Source organism: Cucurbita maxima, unplaced genomic scaffold (genome assembly GCF_002738345.1).
Source record: "Cucurbita maxima cultivar Rimu unplaced genomic scaffold, Cmax_1.0 Cma_Scf00005, whole genome shotgun sequence".
Classification (NCBI taxonomy): domain Eukaryota; kingdom Viridiplantae; phylum Streptophyta; class Magnoliopsida; order Cucurbitales; family Cucurbitaceae; genus Cucurbita; species Cucurbita maxima.
Genome location: NW_019272021.1, coordinates 2,823,158 through 2,845,567, shown reverse-complemented (window position 1 = coordinate 2,845,567; position 22,410 = coordinate 2,823,158). Strand labels below are relative to the sequence as shown.

The 22,410-nt window shown below is 35.8% G+C and overlaps 3 protein-coding genes across 4 annotated transcripts in view; 2 read left to right on the top strand and 1 right to left on the bottom strand.

Annotated features, from left to right (window-relative positions):
* Nucleotides 1-2,285, top strand: part of LOC111479202 — a 5,641-nt gene extending 3,356 nt beyond the window's left edge. Inside the window, exon 4 of the mRNA XM_023123754.1 lies at nucleotides 2,052-2,285. Coding sequence (XP_022979522.1) covers nucleotides 2,052-2,216 — 165 coding nt within the window. The 3' untranslated portion in view covers nucleotides 2,217-2,285. The remainder of the gene's footprint in view (nucleotides 1-2,051) is intronic.
* Nucleotides 2,286-2,583: 298 nt separating this feature from the next.
* On the bottom strand, nucleotides 2,584-10,124 carry LOC111479201. The gene is made up of 5 exons (XM_023123753.1): nucleotides 9,920-10,124; nucleotides 8,046-8,087; nucleotides 5,675-7,962; nucleotides 5,363-5,554; nucleotides 2,584-3,321 (listed from the first exon to the last, which is right to left on the bottom strand). The coding sequence occupies exons 3-5, from the start codon at nucleotides 7,948-7,950 to the stop codon at nucleotides 2,757-2,759; spliced, it is 3,033 nt and encodes a 1,010-aa protein (XP_022979521.1). The 5' UTR covers nucleotides 7,951-7,962; nucleotides 8,046-8,087; nucleotides 9,920-10,124; the 3' UTR covers nucleotides 2,584-2,756.
* Nucleotides 10,125-10,475: 351 nt separating this feature from the next.
* Nucleotides 10,476-18,816, top strand: LOC111480073 (poly(A) polymerase I). 2 transcript variants are annotated; one of them, XR_002717745.1, is made up of 15 exons: nucleotides 10,476-10,673; nucleotides 11,057-11,159; nucleotides 11,297-11,419; nucleotides 11,853-11,950; nucleotides 12,447-12,530; nucleotides 12,656-12,783; nucleotides 12,974-13,046; nucleotides 13,140-13,185; nucleotides 13,324-13,433; nucleotides 13,515-13,622; nucleotides 13,733-13,792; nucleotides 16,050-16,111; nucleotides 16,651-16,963; nucleotides 18,255-18,547; nucleotides 18,597-18,816. XR_002717745.1 is itself a non-coding variant. In XM_023125020.1 (14 exons), the coding sequence occupies exons 1-14, from the start codon at nucleotides 10,593-10,595 to the stop codon at nucleotides 18,483-18,485; spliced, it is 1,620 nt and encodes a 539-aa protein (XP_022980788.1). In that variant the 5' UTR covers nucleotides 10,476-10,592; the 3' UTR covers nucleotides 18,486-18,816. The 2 variants fall into 2 exon arrangements, 1 of the variants encoding a protein (XP_022980788.1); XM_023125020.1 differs by having other exon boundaries at nucleotides 18,255-18,816.
* Nucleotides 18,817-22,410: the final 3,594 nt, after the last annotated feature.

Genomic DNA, 22,410 nt, shown 5'->3' with positions numbered 1-22,410 from the left:
TTTTTTTTTTTTTTTTTTTTTTTTTTTTTTTTTTTTTTTTTTTTTTTTTTTTTAGTTTACACATTTAGAACGACTTTTGAAAAAAAAATAAAATAAGAATGAATCGCTACCTTAGGACCGTTATAGTTACGATTGCCGTTCATTGGGGCTTTGGTTGTCTGCTTCCCTGTGATGTTCAAGTAAGGAAGAGGTATATGAATGAATTTAGACCTCACTGAATGAGAGTGACCTAATGGATATGAAATAATTGTTTAGATGGGCTTAAAAGAATAGATAGTTACTATCTATATCAATGAAGTATACCTTCCTTTTCAGTGACCTAATTATAGGAACTCTAAATTTAGGCTTCTTTGTATACTAAAAAGGTAAAGTTGGTTTGTGGGGACTACTCACACTTAAAAAATAGGTAGTAAGTATTGTACTAGTAGATATTGTCTTTCTTCAGTTTTACTTATTTGAAACCTGTGAAGAGGTTTCCACACCGTTGTAAAGCATATTTTGGTTCCACTCTCCACTAATGTGGGATCTCACAGTAATCATGTCGTAATACTCGGTTCACAAAAATAAATTTTAAATTTAGAATTTTTTCGAGATGGGTTTTTGTAGATTTATTTATTTCAAACCTTTTTTTTAAAAAAATGAAAATTAGAGGTGACATTGTGCATGAAGATGAGGGGGATAGTGTTCTAGAGGAGAATCATTCAAAGTAGTTGAAAAGGGACAAAAATTTAAGCATGAAAGGACATATAAGAGCCTTTGACAATGATTGGAGAGAGAGAGAGAAAAAAAAATGTTTTTTTTTTTTAAATAAAAATATTATGAAAGTAAGAACATAGGGCCGCTAAGCTAATGAAAACTATATAATAAAAATAAATAATGTATGTTGACCTTAATAAATTAGGGCTTCCTATAGTAACATGGGGGAGCAGTGCATGAGAAATGTATATATTTTTAGTTATATAATAAGGTTTTATTTTGGTTCATACATTATGGGTTTGATTAATGTTTGGTTTAGCTTAATTTAATTGGAATTTTTGTGTAAGGGGCAAAGTATTGTTTGGGTCCCAAAATGATTCTTTTTTCCTTCTTCTTTTGCCCTCCCTATCCTTTCAATCTATTATACCTTTCCCACTATTACAAGGCAAGAAATTAGGGTTTCTTTTTTCGAGTTTTTTTTATTCTATCTTAAATCTCGAGGTTGGAAAATTACTCGAGGTTGGTACTGTAACAACCAGAGGCCATCGCTAGCAGATATTATCCATGTTGGCCCGTTACGTATCATCGTCAACCTCACGGCTTTAAAATCCGTCTATTAGAGAGAGATTTTTACGTTTTTATAAGGAATGTTTCGTTCGCCTCTCTCACTAGAGAAAATTACAGTTATCTCCTCTCGTATATGTGGGGGAGAGAGTATGGACCCTATTATGTTTTTGATAGCCTCTTTCACACTATTTTTATAGAGAGAGATAATGGACTTTTGTGTGTTTCTTCACTTGCTTTTTCTTTTTGCTTTTTAGGGTTCTTTCATTAGAGAGAGATGTTTAGAATGGAAAAATATGTAAGCAAATGACAAAGCATGACTTCATTATTTGGAACATATAATTTTTAGAACAATAGAGTATGGATATTAGAACAAATATCAATTGGTATGAACAAATATTGAATATAGATATTACAACATATGATTGTTTAAAATAGATATCGGATGTTATGTAAAGAAATTGAATGTGGATATTAGAACATATGATTGTTAGAACCGATAAAGAATGTTATGAACAGATATTGCATATGAGTATTAGAACATATGATTGTTAGAACAGATAACGAATGTTATGAACAGATATTGCATATGAGTATTAGAACATATGATTGTCAGAACATATATCGAACGTTATGAACAGATATTGCATATGGACATTAGAACATATGATTGTTAGAACAAATATCGAATGTTATGAATAAATATGGAACATGAATATTAGAATATATGATTATTAGAACAAATATCGAATGTCGTAACCAATTGAATTATATTTGGTGACGTGTTGCAGGTAGAGATAAGATGCAGAGGGCAAGAAGTGCTTCCATTTTGGACATTGGCGGACGTAAGAGATAGGATTTGGTGTAGTTCTTCATCAGACTCACCCATCACTTGCTCTCCTCACTCCTCAACCTTAAATCACTTGATGCTCCTTCACTATGGAAGAAAGGATTAATTAATGGCTCCTAATTATTCTTTGTATTTGATTACTTTCTTAAATATACCCGTTGAAATTGTTATGAAATTTTGACGAGATTTAAGAGTTATTTCGAGATAGGGAACATATGTTAAAGTCAATTGAATTATATTCAAATTGGCTTAAAATCATTGTAAGAAAATAAGTCTATTGCAGTGATTATATATTTTGAGGTAAAGTAGAGGTTATTAACCGTTGCATCAGTTCTGCTCCATGTCGAATATTCATACCAGAATTTGGAATTTAGATTCGACACATGATGACTCCAAACAAAGAAGACTGACTCGCCCCGCCCCATGAACATCTGTCTCTAGTCTCTAGTGGTTTCTTGCCATTCATAATGATCACAAAAAAGCTGAAATGAGCAATATATGAGCCAAGTGAAAAGCAATACCCAGCTACTTCAGAAGTTGGTTGATCTTTACAATATACATGAGGAGAGAGACAAGTAATTCTGCTGTTAGTTATTTTATAAGCAATCAGAGGTACCTACCGAGGTACTGTTGAAAGGCTATGAGTCTATGTGTCATTAAACAATGCCTTGGAAACCGAACGACATAAACGATTTCCATTGTTAACAGCTTCTTCATCGCCATCTCGGTTCGCACTCTGAATCGAGTGTCTTTTTTCTGGGGTCTCACACACCATGTCGTTGCTTTCCCTATTTGGGTGCTTCCTTTTCGACTCCTTTTTAAGATGATTCGTCTTAGGTTTCCTCATCTTCGTTTGCTTCGGTGCCCAAACTCGGTGCAAATCTGGTACCCAGCTCGTGAAAGAGGAAAATCTTCTGGCCCTTTCTCTCATTTCTCGAGCTTTGATCAGTTTGCAAGTGTAGCCATGGTTGATCCCTGGAGGTTTTTCATTGTCATTTCCATGGATTTTGTTTTCTCTGTTTTCTCCTGAAACTGGATCATTGGAGCTATAGTTGTCACCGACTTCATCGCTAACTAAGTTATCTCTCCAAGAATTATTGCTATCCTCACTGTGGAGAGAGTGATTGGTAGATTTGTTCTCATCAACAAACAACAACAAATCCATTTTTTCATAGATCTTATTCACTATATCTCCTAGACTTTGGCAATACCTGAAATTTTAAGCAAAAGAGATAAAAGTGAGTCCTTCTCAATGAAAACCTCCATCCATCAAAAATCAAAATTGAATCCGAAACAAATTGTTTTATCTGACCCGAAGCGTCCGGGAAACTCATCTTGATGCAGATACATACAAATGGTGCAATGAGAGAAATAACAAGCCTGAACTTTATAAGGTACCTAACATAAGAAACAATCTAACGAAGTCATGCTCCAATCCTCCACAATTGGGAAGCCTTGATGCTTTAGTTCTTTTGGGGGAGGGGCTCCTTGCCTCTCCTCCCCTAGGCTGTTCTTTTTGTGATTAATATATAGTCCTGTTTCTTATTAAAAAAAAAATAATAATAATAAAGTTGTGCTCTAGAGTATAAATATGCTGATGAACGTGAGGAGCTGAGGGATTTAGAACCCAATTTATGAACAAGTGAGAGGTACCAAACTTTGCTGCTATAGTTTATCCATAAAGCAGTTTTTTTCAGCATACAACCTTTTTTTTTTATGTACGTGAGTGTCCAGATTAGGTTGTGTGCACCTCAACTATTTTCATGGACAGCCACCTCATTCGGTTGTCAAGGACATGATGTTAAATCTTTACATAGGTGACCATCATGACTTGAAATCATTCTCTTTTAAGTCACTATTTACATGTTCCTCATTCACCACTAGGCGAGTTAATAGTACTTGTTTCAACCTAAAACCTTCAGATTCACTGTTTCAACAGACTTGTGCAATTGATATCAATCATTCCAAAACCTCCCTCTTCTATGGGAAGAGGAAATTTTTGCACACTTAAAGAAGGTGGATATCCATTTTCCTTGCAGTCATGCCGCAGGAAGTTTCTAAAACTTCTCTCCACAAATTTGTGATCTTAGACGGAAAATGGAAAAGAGATAAGTCCTAGTCTTAATATAAATCCTAGTCTTATTACTTAATATCTAAAGATCTAATTAGATTTATTTTTTGCATTTTTTTTGCATTGTTACCTAATATCTAGATTGTTATATTGTCACATAGTTCTGTTAAGCACATGTACCTTTCTCAATCTAAAAATTAAGAAGAAATATGAGTAAAATAATCTACACTCCTAACATGATATCAGAGTCATTCTAATCCTGGGAAGTGTGATTAAATGGTGTATCCTTTATAGCTATCGATCTTCCACCTCGACCAAGTTTAGTTAGAGCCTTCATAGCTACCATTTCTTTTTTTTTTATATATATCTATATATATATATATATATATATATTATATATATATAGATATATATAAAACCAAGCTTTTCATGAGAAAAATGATAGTCACAAAAAAGCTCACAACTTACCTACAAGAACAAGCTCCAACCCTGACACTAACCTGATAATTACAAAAAGTCTCTGACAAACGAAGATCCTACTCCTGCAATCTAGAAATAACACACCACTCCAGACACAAAACCAAGGTGGTGTACCATTGAATACGATCCTAGGAGTCCACTCTTCCAAGTAGAACTTTTCAAGCAAAAAAAAAAAAAAAAAAAAAAATTCCATTTTTTAGGAACTTCTAACCTTCCAAGATATTGTCCTGTCATCAAACCATTTTTGCATTTTATTGTTCCAAAGCATCTTAGTCTGTTGGAATGCTTTCAAGATATGACACCAATCGTCCTGAAAGTTTCTCCTATGTATAAATAGTGGACGATAAGTCAACGGAAGCAAGCTTGTACAGTGTCAAAGGTGGTTAAGGGGAACTAAGGGGGCTGCCTGTGGTTAGGGGTAGGTGGGTTTGTGGCTAGTTCCATTAATTTTTTTCTGAAGAATGTTTCTGTGAGAGGTCTCATTAATGGAATGGATGAGGTGGGTCGGTAGTTGTTGGGAAGCGATTTTATCACTTTATGATTCACCACAATCGGAAAGCCTTTATCAACTAGTCTCTTCAAGAAGGGATCTCCACAACCCCTGCTTAGGGGTCTTTTTTGACTTAATATATATATATTTACTTCCAGGTTTCTTATAAATAAATAAATAAATAAATATACTTTTGTACAGAAGCAAGTACCTGCTTTTTATGATTTTTCCAACATAATGTTTTATGCTCCACTCTCCAAAAAATCCTCCCTCCAAATGGCATTGAATTGATTCTAAATGCAAGCAAATATCTTTGACAAACTTTTGCTTCATAGATTCACTAATGTTGAATATAATCAGCGATCGTAAAATCTCCATTCGAAAAAAGATCTGCAATTCATGTCTAGTGCTTGTTAAGAAAAGTGCATGAAGGAATTGGATTCAGATCATTCAACTATCAATGTCAAAAGAAATATAAGAAAACAATAAGCAAGAAAAAGCAAATAATTTGATCCAAGGATACTCTCTGACTATGCTGTCTGAGGTCTGTCCAGTGGATCCTGGACTACACTCAAAAGGGAGACCATCGATCTTGGGCTTGGTAGCCAAGTCTTCGGGCTCTCTCAGCAAGAGTTTATTTAGTTTTGTAGCAACTGCACAACTGATACTAGAATCAAACTTTCTGGCATTTGGTTGATCATCGGAAGTGCCCTGCACTTCATACTTTTGACTTAACCAGTAAATAGCTGAACTCACAAGTCGCTCTGCCAACGCACCCAAGTCAACAACTTCGGATTCAAGTCCTTGGTGGATCTTAGTGGACAGATTATTGAAAAAGTCTTCGGAAGTCTCCAAATGATGGTCAATGGTTGCTTCAGCCAATGTTTTAGAGGCCTCAGCCAAGGAATTTTCTTGACCAGATGAAGTCATTGGTTCTTTAGTTTCTTGGTGCAACTGTTTTGATCTATCATCATTTTTATCGAGAATGTCCCGCTTTAATTGCAACTCCTCAGGTAACAATAGCTCACATAAAGTGGATTTCTTAATCTGTTTTACCCAGCTTCTGAAAAATTTCATTTTCTTTGAGCTATTACAATATCTGTCGAAGTATGCATTTTCAAGTTCAATCTTCACGTGTTCAAATGCTGCCTTGTAAAAATCTGCCCAAGTGAAGTTTTGGATCGAATGTCTAGTCTTCTTCTCTGCTTTCACTTTACCATTTCCATTTTGAGAACACTTAACAGAAGGAGAAGCTTCAAAATCAACTACATTACATGATTTGTTCAAATCACCACCAAGTTTGCAAGTATTCTTGCCTTTTTCAGTCCCCACTTCTTCCAAACGCTTATCCTCATTAGTAGGCTCCAACACAAGAGGGTAGAATTCTTTGTCAATGACAAAGAGAAGAGCTGAAGAAACCATGAAAGGCTTTAAGATTCCTAAATGTGAATCACCATTGGCATTTGAAATAGACACCAATGCCCAATAACCTTCCCCATAAAGAAAACTCATAAGAAGCTGAAAAAAAGGAATAGGTTTTGGCATTTTACAATCACCCAGTTCAAGTGCCATCATTTCCAAAATCTCATCAGCAAAAAATTTTCCATTATTTCCCTGGACGATCTTTACCGGCACTTCTGAAGATTCAAGCACAAGAAATGGATAAGATAGATGACCCATGTATCTCACTAATTCGGTACACTTCTGCACAGCTTTAACATGTAGCTTTACAGCACCATCACCAAACAAAGATACTTTCCTTTGCTCATAGCCATCTGATCTTATTTTCAATCCTCCTGGTATGAGCAAAGGATCATCAGATCTATTTTCAAGCAAAGTCTTCCAATCAATCAATTCAAGATTACAAAACTTGCATTCTAGTGGCTTCTCGCTTCTATCCAAAATCTCAAGGCACAATCGAGCTTTAATATTCTTCTTAAACTTATGAATGTCAAGATTTCTCAACGGCATTACTAGCTTGGGGTAAATCAGCCCAAACGGGAGAAGAGCAGATCCTAAAACAATGGAGTTCGACGAGCAAAATCCCCAGCCTAAATTCCTAATCGTACTCTTTAAAAACCCAAATTTCACATTCAGCTCATCATTATTTATCGTATTCTCAGTAGACTCATGGTTAACATTAATCCAACTAAATTGAATATCCTTCTGTGAAAATGCAGCATTCACACTTTCAAACAACCCATAGAATCTTCTACTAAACAAATCCAGATTTCTAACACACTCATCATCCATAGCCACTCCCAGAAATCCAGACAAACATCCAACTAATTCAGAAAATGGTGAAAACAAAACAACCAAATTTTTTTTAACACCAATGCAATCAAAACATTCAGAGGGTGTACTATGTTCCAAATCTTCCATCACAGAGTCCCAAGCATAGTCGTGTAAAAGCTGACGCATCGACGCCGCAAGGCATGAAGCCTGTGAGTGCATCGGTTCAGAAGCATCAAACAATTGATGAAGTTTCAACAATGAATCAATGGCATTGGAGAGAGAGTTGAAAGTTGCAGTTGGGTGGTCGAAGGAGAGGGAAAGAGAACAACTGGGAATCAAACTGAGTCTGGAGGAGGAAAGGAGAGGAGAGAGAGAGGAGAAGAAGAATCTGAAGGAGAAGAGAGTTGAGGATGAAAAAGGTGGAAAAGAGAGGAGAATTTTAGCAGTGGAAGTTATAGCAGTGAGATATGGAGATGGGTTTTGGAGATGGTGGAGTGGGTTGAGATCTACAAGGAGGACTATTCGGTGGGTTTTGGAGTAATCTAAAACTGGACCAAACGCCATTGCTGCTTCAATCTGAAAGAACTCAAGACCAAAAAAACTTAGATTTTAATGAAATCGGGAAATGAAAACAAGATATTTGATAGTCACAATCGTACCTAAACAGGATTCCTTAAACATGCCACTTGAAGTTTCCAAACCTGTAGTATTACCTCAACTTGGTCAGCAATTTTCATTATCGCAAAAGTAAAACTACCATGAGACCACTTGTTAACATTTAGATATAACGCCTATGCATCCAAATAAGAACAATTTAATACTAATAATTGATATTTATAAAGGAACTGAAGCACTTGTTTTTTTCTTTTTCTTTGTGAAGAGCACAAAAGAACAATAAAAATAAAATTGAATACATATAACCAAATATATATAGCATTATGATAATAAGATATTGAAAAACTAAAGAATTGAGGAAGCTTATGAGTTGTAAACATATAGACTTTTATGTTACTTATTTCTTATTTCTTTTGATAAAGAAAACCCCAAGGCACAGAACCACACATGTGAGATCCCACATCGGTTGGAGAGGAGAACGAAACACCCTTTATAAGGATGTGGAAAACTCTCCCTAGCAGATGCGTTTTAAAAACCTTGAGGGAAAGCCCGTCTGTTAGCGGTGAACTTGGGCCGTTACAAATGGTATCGGAGCCAGACATCAGGGGATGTGCCAACGAGGAGGTTGTTACCCAAAGGGGGTACCAGCGAGGAGGTTGTTACCCAAAGGGGGTACCAGCGAGGAGGTTGTTACCCAAAGGGGGTACCAGCGGGTACCAGCGAGGAGGTTGTTCCCCAAAGGGGATAGACACGAGGCAGTGTGCCAGTAAGGACGTTGGGCCCCAAAGGGGGTGGATTTGGTCGGGGTCCCACATTGATTGGAGAAATGAACGAGTGCCAACAAGGACGCAGGACCCTGAAAGGGGGTGGATTATGAGATCCCACATTGGTTGGGGAGGAAAACGAAACACTTTTTATAAGAGTGTGGAAACATCTCTCTAGCAGACGCGTTTTAAAAACCTTGAGGGAAAGCCCGAAAGAGAAAGCCCAAAGAGGACAATATTTGCTAGCGGTAGGCCTGGGCAGTTACAATACGACTCAATTTGGAAAAATGTCAAAGGTCAAAGACTTTAGACTGATAAGTTTGGTCACCTCCTTGTAAACAAATCATATCCAAAGTCATGGCTGAGAGACTAAAAATGTGCTTCCTCACATCATTGATGACTCGCAAGCTACTTTGACGAAGGGAGACAAATCCTTAACGAGATATTGGTGGCATCTAAAACCATGGGAGACTGAAAAGCGAAGAGGGAAGGTTTTCTATTGAAATTCAATTTCAAGAAGGCGTACGATAGGGTTGATTGGTCATATTTATATGCGATTCTTGAGCTAAAAGGCTTCGAACCAAGGTGGAGAAGGTGAATTTTGGGTCGTTTATCGTCTACAGATTACTCCATTTTCATTAATGGGCATGCGTTTCAGTCGATAAACAACCATCCAATATTCACTTTTCTAGCATAACAGCATGGTAATTTACAATTCATACATAATCAAGTTTTGTAGAAAAGAATATAATCGAACAATATATACAAGCAAACAGTTTCTAAACATATGCAGCACCATAACACATGCAAACACACGTATTTCAGCAATCAACCGCCATAATCATGTTATTCAACAATCTCCTGCATAAACACACATCCCTCCACAAATGATAAGCCACTACGAACATCCTAAAGCGCTCCTAAACTATTCGAAAGGAGGTTAGAACATATTTCATCATCCTTAGTCCAAACCGATGGAGGATTCAAGAGGGGTTACCAATGGGTTATTTACCCAAGGTCGACCTTAATGCTAATTCGGTCTATCCGAAACTAACCCAATCCTAAATACAGAAGAGTTCCAAGGTTAGAAGGTACTTCAAACCATTTCAATTGAGTTCGAAAGAGTAAACTAAGCTTTGCCAACTACGTCTTACCGAAAGGGCCTTCGGTGCTTGATGGATTCCGTTCGAACCAGCTCAAGCTCACAATGCTGAACACTCTATGGGAATCAGATCTGAAGTCGTTGAAGTTGGTCACAGCCAAAGGTCGCTAATCAGCCAAGAAACGCGTCGCTGCTGCCTCTAGGGGAGTTCCCGCAGCCGCGATTCTGGGTGCTGCCGTCGAAACACTAGAAAAACATCGCTCTTTTTTTTTTTAATCTTATAATTAAATTAATATCTTAATATTTAAAAAAAAAAAACATCAAGACTAATATATTATTAGCAAATTCGTGTTATTTTTTTTTTAAATATAAATAACTTTAAAAAAATTAAGAATATATTTTATTTTTTATTTTAAGAGGTTCAATAATTATATTGTTTGATTCCCAAACTTTAAAATTGAACTATTTTTTCTTAATATTTTGACACTCTTTAAAGTGAAACTAATTAATAGAAATTAGAAAATTCAACAAATAAATATATATATTTTAATAATAAATAATAAATAATAAATAATAAATAAATAAATATCTTTGCTTTGTGCTTGAGCTAAAATCGAGCTCTGTTTCTATCCTCTCCCTTTAAAACCTCAACTCTGCCCGCCAGAGCTTTTTTCTTGCCGTTCGAGGCGTCTCAAATGACTTAGCCGGGCTTTGCTTGGTCATCCATGGCTATGGCATTTCCTGCCCCAGGGCTTGCTTGGAGGATTCACTGCACTCGCTCTCCGCTGCTCTTTTGCATTCGCAAGGTCTCTTTGGTTCTTATCCCCTTTTTTTACGGATGATTATTCGCTTATATGTTAGCTGTGGTAGATTCTTTCATATATGTGAACCTGCAATTGAGTGTTGTGTACGTGAGCGAGAACAAAAACTGATATCTATAGTTAGGAGAGGTCATTCATGGAGATTAGAATGAGGGTTTTCTTATGTGTATTGGCTGAATTGGAATGTCTCTCTCTGGCCATTACCATGGAAGTTGAACTCCTTAGTTGAACCACTCAACCTGTGTGCTCAGTTCTCTGTTCTTTTCTTTGTCTACATTTTGATTGCTGCTGGTGTGTTCAGTTCTTGCGTCTTTCTTGGGTATCTTAGATCAGAATTTTTTTAATAAACTACTGAATCCACACTGTAGGCGCGAATTCAAAGTTCTGTAGTCATTGGGTCTACTACTGAATCAGCTATTCTCTGCAAGGAGGAAGATAAAGATTGTATTTCATTTGCTTTGCGTAGAAAAGGTAAACAGAATAATTCCATCTCTTATCGATATGTGTTTTTGAATTTCCAATTCATCTGGTAATTGAATACATTAGCTCGGAGTATTGAAGCTTTACAATGTACACTAACCTGATGTATTTGATTCTGAATGGAGAAGAAATAGAGCGGGCTGATAGCTCAATACCTCAATGGAAGACATTGAGTTCTAAGGATCTTGGGATTGATACATCAATGATTTCAAAGCCCACGCGAGTGGTTTTAAATGGACTGAGGAAACAAGGTACTCTTTATTTTTATGGAACGATGTTTGGCGTTTGTAATGCATTAATTTGGTGGCTAACGTTTGAACACTAGAATGAATAATCTAAAGTGCTGCCACCTTGCATTCAACCTCCATATTCCATAATCTGAGTTTGTGAAATATTTACTGTTGTCCAACCCTTCACAAGACCGGTTCTTCCATGTTTAAAATAAAAAATATTACATGTCAGGTTAATAGTAGTATAGCCTTGAGAATTTTATTTCAGAATTTTGAAACTTTATCAAAAGTTTTAGTGATAGGATGACTTTTGAGCTTGATTTTCAGCATTGAGTACCTGGATGCTCTTGATGTTCAGCTAGTGACTGATGTAAACACATGTAATTGAGTTCTAACATTTTTCTTTTATTACCTAATCTTTGTCGGTTTATTTTATGTTACTTCTGACGTGTAGGGTATGAGGTCTATCTTGTTGGTGGGTGTGTTCGGGATCTTATCCTAAGGAGAATTCCTAAAGACTTTGATATCATAACTTCAGCTGAACTAAAAGAGGTTCTATCAGTATTTTTTTGGTTGTTTTTACTTGGAATTTTGTTATATTTGGCATGATCCTATAGGAATTTTTGTATGCAGACAGATTCTTGCAGAACTTAGTTTCCTTTGAAAAAGTACTTCTCATAATGAATTTGTGAGGCTTAGTGAAGATATATATAACTTGATCTCTTGGAAGTTGTTTTCAAAAAATATTTCCTACATTTTAGAACAAAAAATCAGCGAAAAAACAAACAAACGAAGAATAAGCGGTTTTTAGAAGTTATTTTCTCATATTTTCTCTTAGTTTGTTCTCATGAATAAAGTAACTAATGTTGTCCTTCCTTTGAAAATTAGGGGTGTGTAAATAGTTTCTGTACTATGACCTTCATAGTGCAAGTCACCGTAGTTCTCTCATTAGTCTTTAAAATTATTATTCTTCCTTTCTGGTTATCTTTTACATCATTTTTCCATTGTGCTAAACTTTTATTTGGCTAAAGTTCATTAACTTATGTAGGTACGGAAAATTTTTACTCGATGCCTAGTTGTTGGCAAACGGTTTCCAATTTGCCATGTATATGTGCATGACACTCTTATAGAGGTTGGTTGATTAATTATTTCTATCCGTTGCTCTAAAAAGGCTATATTTTGTAGTTCTTTGCTAATGGTTAGCTTCAATACAATTAATGGCATACTCATTTTTCATTTTTGGTGCATTATGGAAAGGTTTCGAGCTTTAGCACCTCTGGAAGAAGGAATGGTTTTAATCATTACATTAACAAACCTTCCAACTTAAAGGAGCCTGATTATATTCGCTGGAAGAATTGCTCTCAGCGGGACTTTACCATTAACAGGTTACGCGACAAGATTCCTTATGTCTTTTTGTTGTCTTCATTTTCTTTTATAAATAAGAAAATAGAACTCTGATATTGATATAATACTTTTTAGCTATTTAAATTTTTCTTGACTTCCCTGTACCAATGGTTCTCAGGTGTAAATGTAGGCTGTAACGTTTTAGTGTATATGTCTTCTTAATCCTTGCAGTTTGATGTATGATCCATACAAAAAGGTTGTATATGATTATTTGGGGGCAATGGAGGATATAAGAAAATCCAAGGTGTGCGTTTATTGAACCAGATTCAGTTCTAGAGTTCTTCCAATGAGTTGTTGAGCATGTGTAATTTTTGTTTCCTCTTGCTTCTGGATGAAGGTGCGAACTATAAAACCTGCAAATCTTTCTTTCACTGAGGACTGTGGTGAGCAAATGTTTGATACAGTAATGTTTAGATCTGGGTACTTTTAAGTATCAAGAAATAGTATGGGAAACATTCTTTTTTTTCTTATTTACCCATAGGTGGCATGCAATCTTAATGTATTGAAATCTAATTCCACAGCTCGAATTTTACGTGCGGTGAGAATTGCAGCCCGATTAGGGTTTCGTTTTACCAGAGATATAGCACTTTCCATAAAAGAGTTATCTTGCTCCGTGTTAAAACTTGACAAGGTATCTTACTTTCCAAATACTGGGTTTATGGTTTGTTATCTCCTTAGGCCACGTTTCAATTTATTTTTTTTAATGTTACAGGGGAGAATACTTATGGAAATGAATTATATGCTAGCATTTGGGTCTGCAGAGGCTTCTTTGAGATTATTGTGGAGATTTGGACTTCTCGAGATACTTCTTCCCATCCAAGTATATAATTCTTGTTCTACAATTTCTTTTTGATGTTAAACACAAATTTAGTGCTGCAATTTTTTCTTTTCTTTTTCCCCCTTAACCTAATTAGTTATTGTATCTTGTAGGCATCATATTTTGTTTCCCAAGGATTCAGGAGGCGTGATGCAAGCTCAAATATGCTTCTGGTTAGGGCTGCCATATTGTTCGTTATTACAATTTATTATGCCATGTTCTATCTATGAGAATAACCCAATCTTTTCCTTCTAGAAAAAAAAAAAAAATGTTGAACAGAATGAATCTGGTAGAAACCCTCCAAGGGAAATGTCGATTAACTGATAAAAGAGAGAAAACAGCCAAACTCTACAGAGTTTCACGAGGTCTGGGTCTCTCCTTTTCCTACCACAAATCTTGCCTATCTTCCTACTCTATAGAAGGAAAAACTAAAATTCATTTCTGTAACTTTCTAACAGACTATTGACCAAGTAGAATCTTACAATAGATCACATCCTCTCCCCGCACAAAATTTCCGACTTTGTATATTTCCTTCTTATTCCTTATAGAACGTGTGAAGAGCGCACTGTTTATCTGGGTTTCTTCTTCCTATCAGAATCCTTAGATTTAAGTACATTTTTCTTGCTCTTTTTTCCCTTGTACCTGCAATCATTGTAAGCCATCTAGGTGGACTCCTCGTCATATATGGGGCTTTCTAGTGCATAACCCCAGGTGTGGATTTTTGGAACCCTGTCTTCAAGAAGACTCGAAAATGGTTTTCCTCTTGAAAATGTCTTTTTCTCTAAAGGAGGAAGGATGGTCCTTATTCAGTTAGTCTTAAGTGGGATTCTGACTTGTTTCCTATTTTTGTATACCTCGGTATCAGTTAATAAGAAGTTGGAGAGGTTGATGAGAGACTGCCTTTGCTAAGGGGTTGACAAGGCGAAAAGTCTAATCTTGTGAGTTGGGATTGTGGTTTCTAGACCATTGAATTTCAAGGGACTAGGAGAGGGTAACTTAGGCGTCAGAACGAAGCCCTGTTGTCTAAGTTGGTGTGGCTCTTCTTCTTAAAGTCCAATTGGGTTCTCTAAAAATTGCATCCATTATTCATCTTGTAACGACCCAATTTTCAGTAACTTGAATCATAGGTTGCCACATACACTCAAGGGTAAAAAGGGTAGTAACATTTTCTTTTATAAAACAAGATACACAAGGAATTTAACATTTAAATATGCATTCAAAATCGACATAGAAGTAGTTTAAAGGTAATATCCGCAGAGCCAAGTCAAAACGGTTTTAAAAATACACAAGTTTCGAGAAGTAGCATTTAAAATAATAATAAAATTACAAGAAGAAAAACAACTCGATCTAAAGGGCACCCCCTGCAGCTGCACGACTCCACACGCTCCCACCATCAATAGTGGTCTACACTCCATTTGAAAAAAAATAGAATAACATGGGAACAATATAAAATATTTAGTAAGCAACCTACTTGTAGGCTCTTGTTGGACTTAATTCTATACACGGAAACTTAAGCTATGTGCTCATAACTGTCCCTAGCGATAGCCAAACTGCGACTTAACGTCGTCACTGTGTAGGTCGAGAAACTTACCGTTGACAGTATGGTAAAAAGCAATGAATCTTGTGAAGCTTCTTTCTTTGCTTGATGGGTTTGTGTTTTTCTTTAGAGGAACGGATTGTCGTTTTTGGACTCTTGATTTGTTTTGGGGGGTCTCCTGTAGCTCTTTTCTCCTATTCTGAGGAATCCCTCTTCCTCAGCTTAGCCCTCTTTCTCCTCGTTGTGGAAGTTACAATTCTAAAGAAGGTTCTTTAGTTGGCTAGTCTTGCTTGGTAGGTGAACACTATAGATTGGATTTTGAGGCATTCTTCCTTTCCTAGGGGAGTGATGCATTCCTTGCTAGAGTGTGTCCGAAGACCTGAATTATTTTCTTTGGGATTGTTGGTTCATTAGGATATCTATCTTCAAGTGTTTAGTGTTATCCTTGTGAGTAACAGGGAGTGTAGATCTATGATGGTGGAGATACTCTTGCATTCACCCTTTCATGATGAGGGTTGAATTTTGTGGTAGGCTGGCTTCTCTCTTGTCCTTAAGGATGTGGAGAGGCCATGGGAAAAGGTTTCGTCTCTTGCAAGGTTTAACACCTCTATTTGGGCATTTGTTTTCAAGCATTATCGGCTAGGTTTTATTACTAGGGATGTTTTTGTCAGTTTCTCTACCCTATCAGAATCCTTAAATTTAATTACATTTTTCTTGCTTTCGTTTCCCTACTAGCCAAGATTGGCTGACATGCTTAGCGACTGACCTGGTTGTGAAAGATACTGCTTTATCGGCAATGAGTATAAACACAGTAATTTTTATTTTCTGGCAAAAAAAAAAAAAAAAATTACATATATACATGAAACCAATTCCCTTTCTTTGCAATCATGCAGGTTTTACTTTCCAACCTTGATAAATTGGTGGCACCCAATCAACCATGTCATAGCAGCTTATGGTACAATCAATCTTTTGAATGCTGTCATTACTTTTAGATTATTGGAAATTTATTTAATGTGTTATCAATGTAATGTTAAGTCATTGAAATATAGAGTTGTTTTTACTATTCTATAAATTTCGCTAACAAGTTAGTTTGGCATTTTAAAACTTGGTAGAATCTATAGTTGAATTACGCAATAAATGGGTTTTGAGGATGGGTTTGCTGGACAAACCAAAATAGCTAGCTCATGCTTGAAATTTTGGCTAACGGGTAACTGCCCCTCTTTGAACCCAATGATAATGTTGAAAAAGTGGAAATCAAGTTCTAAATCACTGTTTAATGGTAATGAAGTTTTCAATTTTAATTTTTTTCGTAGTTGATATGAGCTAGATGTGATTTGATGCATAAAAAAGATCCTTCAAAATCTATTGCATGATGAGCCAAGATTAGTTTACTCAACAATACAAAATGGAAGCTCTTATGTAAGATTATTATTTGCCTGTACTTGTCAAATGAGGTTTTCTGGATCATCTCTAAGATTTTGTGCTTTATTTCAGGATTGCTCTCTTAGCATTTCACAAAGCTCTGGTTGACCAGCCTCAAGATCCATTGGTTGTTGCTGCGTTTAGCCTTGCTGTCCATAGTGATGGATCCTTGTATGAAGCAATTGAAATAGCCCAAAGTATCTCGCAGCCACACGCATCATTCCCTGAAATAATAGAAAGTAACCATAAAGAATCAAATTATGCACTGATGGACCAGGTCGTTGATCTTGCTGTTTCAGTGAATGCCGTGTTGTGGAAGATGACCGATCACCAGTATGTTTCGCAAGCCATGATCAACTATCCTCAAGCTCCTTGGTCAGATCTGGTGAGGGTCAAAATATTTTATCCATATTTTGATTCCGGTTTTTGGTGATCTCAAGTTAGAAATGTTATATTTTCAAGGCTATGCTTGCGGTGCTTTTATGTTTGGGAGTAACATAGAAAACACCTTTAAAGTCTAAAACAAAACATCAAAGTAATCTAATATTAGGCTGTTTATACCAAGGTCCTATGATTAAATTTAAATTACTTTGCGAAAAGCAATTATTTTTGGAGTATTCTTATGAGATCCCACCTTGATTGGGTTGGAGAACGGAACATTTTTTATAAGAGTGTAAAAACCTCTCCTTAGCAGATGTGTTTTAAAACTTTGAGAGGAAGCCCGAAAGGAAAAACCCAAAGAGGACAATATCTGCTAGCGGCGGGCTTGGACCGTTACAAGTGGTATCAAAGTTAGACACCGAGCGATGTGCCCGTGAGGATGCTGAGTCCCGAAGAGGGGTGGACACGTGTTTTAAAACCTTGAGGGGAAGCCTGGAAGGAAAAGACCAAAAAGGATAATATCTGCTAGCGGTGGGCTTAGGCTGTTACAAATGGTATTAGAGCCAGACACAGAGTGATGTGCCAGTGAGGAGGCTGAGCCTCAAAGGGGGTGAACACGAGGTGGTGTGTCCGAAAGGACGCTAGGCCCCGAAAGGCGTGGATTGGGGGGTTCCCACATCAATTGGAGAAGAGAACGAGTGCCAACAAGGACGCTGGGCTCCAAAGGGGGGGTGGATTGTGAGATCTCACATCGGTTGTGGAGGAGAATGAAGCATTCCTTTTATAGATGTGGAATTTCTCCCTAGCAGACGCATTTTAAAACCTTAAGGAGAACCCATAAGGGAAAGCTCAAATAGGACAATATCTGGTAGCGGGGGTTGGGCTGTTATAATTCTCGAACGCACCTTAATTGAAGTTTCTGCTTTTGTTAATGCATCAGTGAACTCCATAGTCCATGCTTCTGGTTAGTAATTAGAAGATTGAAATTGTATGGGTTTCTGGATATCGAGCTAGAAATGCGGATTTTGTCAACTGATATCAGTTTCGTCGTATCTTCTGATAAGCTTCTGCGTTCGAAATCCTTAAAGATATTGATCTTTAATTGATACATGCGCAGCCATTTTATTTTATTGGCACAGAATTTATGACACCATTTCTGTTTATATTACTATTTGTTGAGTATGGTCCTGAATCGAGGGAATGTGGAATGTAGGAGATAAGCTTATCTTCCTAAATGCCCTCCATTATTGCTAACATCTTTAATGTTCTAATACTCTTGTTGCTTCCATTTGCAGGTTTTTATTCCACAAGCTTTGTCAATGAGGGTATGTAAAATTTTTGAATGTGTTAGAAGGGGCAAGGAAAGGCGACCGATTCCAAAAAGAAGTAGAACAATTGACCACGATTCCTTGGCTTTGGGCAACTTATCGGAGGTTCGACATGTTTTTGCTAGGATTGTTTTCGAGACGGTTTACCCTCGAAACCAAAATAGACAGATTAATAATGTCGAATCAACCGAGAGGTGAACAGGTTACGCCCATATCTGAATCTTTGTTTGTGCAATATGGCAACACGAAGAGATGACCGATATAAAGTTTATCGGCAAGCACATAACTTGTCGACACGGATGGCCAATTTTGATCTTCTAGGCATAAAAATACAGCAGCAGATGCAAAGGCTGTTGAAGTTTGGGAATGTGCACATAGGGGAAGTGGATTGAATTGGGAGTTTATTTGATCTGAATCATCTTCCCACTTAAGTTTCTGTAAATTCATTACAATAATACATTGCAGAAACTCAGTAGCATAAAATTTGAGTTTTAGTTCAGTAATTTTAATGCTTCTAATTTAGTTCAAATACTTTTATATCAATATTTCTATTTTTATAAAAAGTTTAAAATGAGAAAATAATTGCAAAAGTCCATGGTTTGATCGATCTTGAATTGTCGATTGATTGACTAGTTACTTTTTCTATGCACTAAACAAACTTCTGCAAACATATATCAGTATATTGGTCTATTTGAGCGACTTTGGACTTATTGAATGACCTATTGCTCAAATGTAACAAACTTCTGTAAACATATACCAATGTATTGGTCGGTTTGAGTGACTTTGGACTTGTCGACTGATTAACTAGTCAATTATTCGCTTCTACAAACATATATCAGTATATCGGTCGGTTTGAACAACCTTGGACTTGTCGAATGATTGACTAGTCGCTTTTTCTATGCATGAAACAAACTTCTACAATCATTCATGGGTCGGTTTGAGTGAGTTTGGACTTGTCAACTGACTAATTAGTCAATTTTTCTATGCACGAAACAAACTTCTACAAACATATATCACTAAACCAATTGACCGAGTTGGTTCATTCGACTCAATTTTTGTTCGGCTGACCCAACTTATCGGTTTTCTTTTGAATCATGGTGGTTGGTTGATATGTATTTGTCCTTGGTACAATTGGAATTTAGGTGGATGGCGTTTTTTAAGCCATCAATATTAGCCATAGTCTTAGGTTAGTTGTTTTCTCAGCTTTTTAGCCTAAACCAAATATATAAAAAATAAAATAAAATAAAATAAATAAATAAAATCGAGTTTTGATTTGCGCAGTTAATGGCGCACAGCACGCGCCGTGGCAGGTCTTTTTTTTTTTTTTTTTTTTTTAATTTTTTGGTTGGTTCCAAATTTCAATTAAATTAATTAATTAATTTAATTAACACAAACAACCATAAAATTAAAGTCCTCTCCACTGGAAACTGTGTAAGCATGCGCCTGGCCCATCTTCCTCAATCACCACTCCACGTTTACATTTTTAATTAATTTTTTTTTATTAAATCCCTAAATTTTAAAAACTAATTAGATTTCAATTTCAATATATATATTATATATATATATATATATTTTAGACTAAATTTATAATTTTGAAAGTTCTGAAACGATACAGATATAGACTTTAAAATTGACGGGATAAATTTATACTTTATATTTATTTATTACAAAATTGACGGGCTAAACTCTAAATTACATAGCAATTATTTATTTAATTTTCATATTAAATACAAAATAATAATAAATAAATAAATAAAATTAATTTTCTTTAATTTATCATAGACTAAACACACCTGCCACATGGAAGTATTGTCAGCTTTTTATTTCTATGTAAATAAATATTTTTACTTTAGAGAAAAAGGGATAAATATGGATAAATTAATAATTTAAAATTTAAAATAATATCAACAATTTTGATATAACGTGTAATTGATACCATTTGAGCAATTAAAAAAAGAAAAAAAAAAGTATAATTTTCTATTGAACCAAAATATATAACTAATAAAATTATATACATACAAATAAAAATAAAATTAGTAAAAAATAATTAATCCAACAATCCAATTATTATGTACATTTTTTCTAACTAGTTATTTAAGTAATTATATAATATATGTATATATAAACAAAAATATATTTTTTAAAACTAATGAGTTTATTAGGTTCAACTAAATCTAGTTTTAAGGGAACATATGTGTTGGCTGATGAAAATTTCATCTCCGCTAATTTAGGGAATGATCATAGGTTTATGAGACGTTTTGGGAAGCCTAAATTAAAGTCATGTGTATCATGCTTAAAGTGGACAATATCATATCATTGTGAAGAGTTGGTGTTCGTTTAACAATATGAACCAACTCAATACATAAAATTTTCATTTATTGAACTTAATCCAACCCAACTTAAAATTGTACGGGTTGAGTTGTTCAAACTTTCTAGATTACTCAGTTTTTTAAACCTTCTTAGTTTCATTTCTAGTATCAGCTAATTCATTCGAGCGAGAATCACGCTTTCCCACATTCAAAAAAACGCTCTCATTAAAAATCCTTCCCTGAATTGGAGCAACACAGCAACGAGTAGTTGGTGGCGTATTTAGTTAAAAGAAACCCAAAAACTTTTTAAAAATGTCTCCAAGAATTGGCCCACGCAACTTTCCTCCCTATCTTAAAAACCAAATAATTTTTTTTTTTTTAATTTTCTTTTTGTATATATATAATTGAAGAGACAAACTTGAACACTTTTGTTTGTATTCATCATTTGTTAAAAAAAATAAAAAAATAAAAAAAAAATAAAAAGTTATGTTCTTGTTGTTATTATTATTATTATTTGCTAAAATTCATGTCACTTTCACCTTTGTAAAGTTAAGAAATGGAACCACAAATACACAAACTTCTTCTCCTTCTTCACCTTTTTCTTTTTGTTTCTCTTCATTATTACCTTTTTTTTTTTTTAATTTTTCAAAACCGCTCTGATTAGGTTTGAGCGTAAATTTCGATAAAATTTAAACAGGGTTCAAAATCTGTTTACTTTTTCGTCTCTTCTACTTGAAAATAATCGTAAACGTAATCGTCTATGACGTTTTGTACCCAAGTCAATATCGAGTATGTTTCTTCAAAGGCTGGCATACAAACCACCTAGTCTGGGTGTAATAATGTTGAGACATATAAGACACGTTTGGTTTGAGCCAGCTACTTACACCACTTATAGTGCCACTTATATTTTATGGTTTCCGACCTAATTATAGCGATGGAATGGAGTAGATATATGTGGTCCACATAGACGATATTGTACTTTTAAAGGGTCGCAAGGATCCCCTAATATATCTGAATTGATGAGAAAAGGGCACCTTTTACGCATTACATTGTAGAAGGCGTTGGTATGAGATGGGTAGGGCACACAAAGAGAAAAGGAGGAGGGGGAGATGGGGCCAATGTTTGAGTATCTCTATGTCGTATCCTCCTTGGATTTAAATGGGTTTTCTCTAACATGCTCGAGTGCCAATCATGCACCCATTCGACCCCATCTTCTACCACGCCGTCCCCACATTTTCGTTCATCTCATTATTTTGCTTTTTCCTTTTGTGCCACCCCTGACTCGTCTCGTGAGTAACACGACATTCTCATTGTGATAGTCCTGCTCGAGAGTGTTTTGTATACATATGTATTGGTTTTATTGTAAGAACTTAAGCTCACTACTATTAGATATTGTCTGTTTTACTCGATTATGTATAGCTGTCAATCTCATGATTTTACAATGGGTCTGTTAGGGAGAGTTATCACACTCTTATAAACCCGATGTAGGATCTCACAATCTAACCCCTCAGAGGCTCAATATCCTTGTTGGCACTTCGTTCCACTCTCCAACCGAGGTGGGATCTCACAATCCACCTCCTTTAGGACTCAACGTCCTTGTTGGCACACTTCCCCGTGATACCCCTTATAAGAAATACTTCGTTCTTTTCTCCAATAAATGTGAGATCTCACAATTCACCCTCTTTGGGGACCCAATGTCCAACCAACGTGCGATCTCACAATGCACCGTCTTTGGAGACCCAATGTCCTTGCTCTCCAACCAATGCGGGATCTCACAATCCACTCTCTTTGGGGACCCAACGTCCTCTCATAAT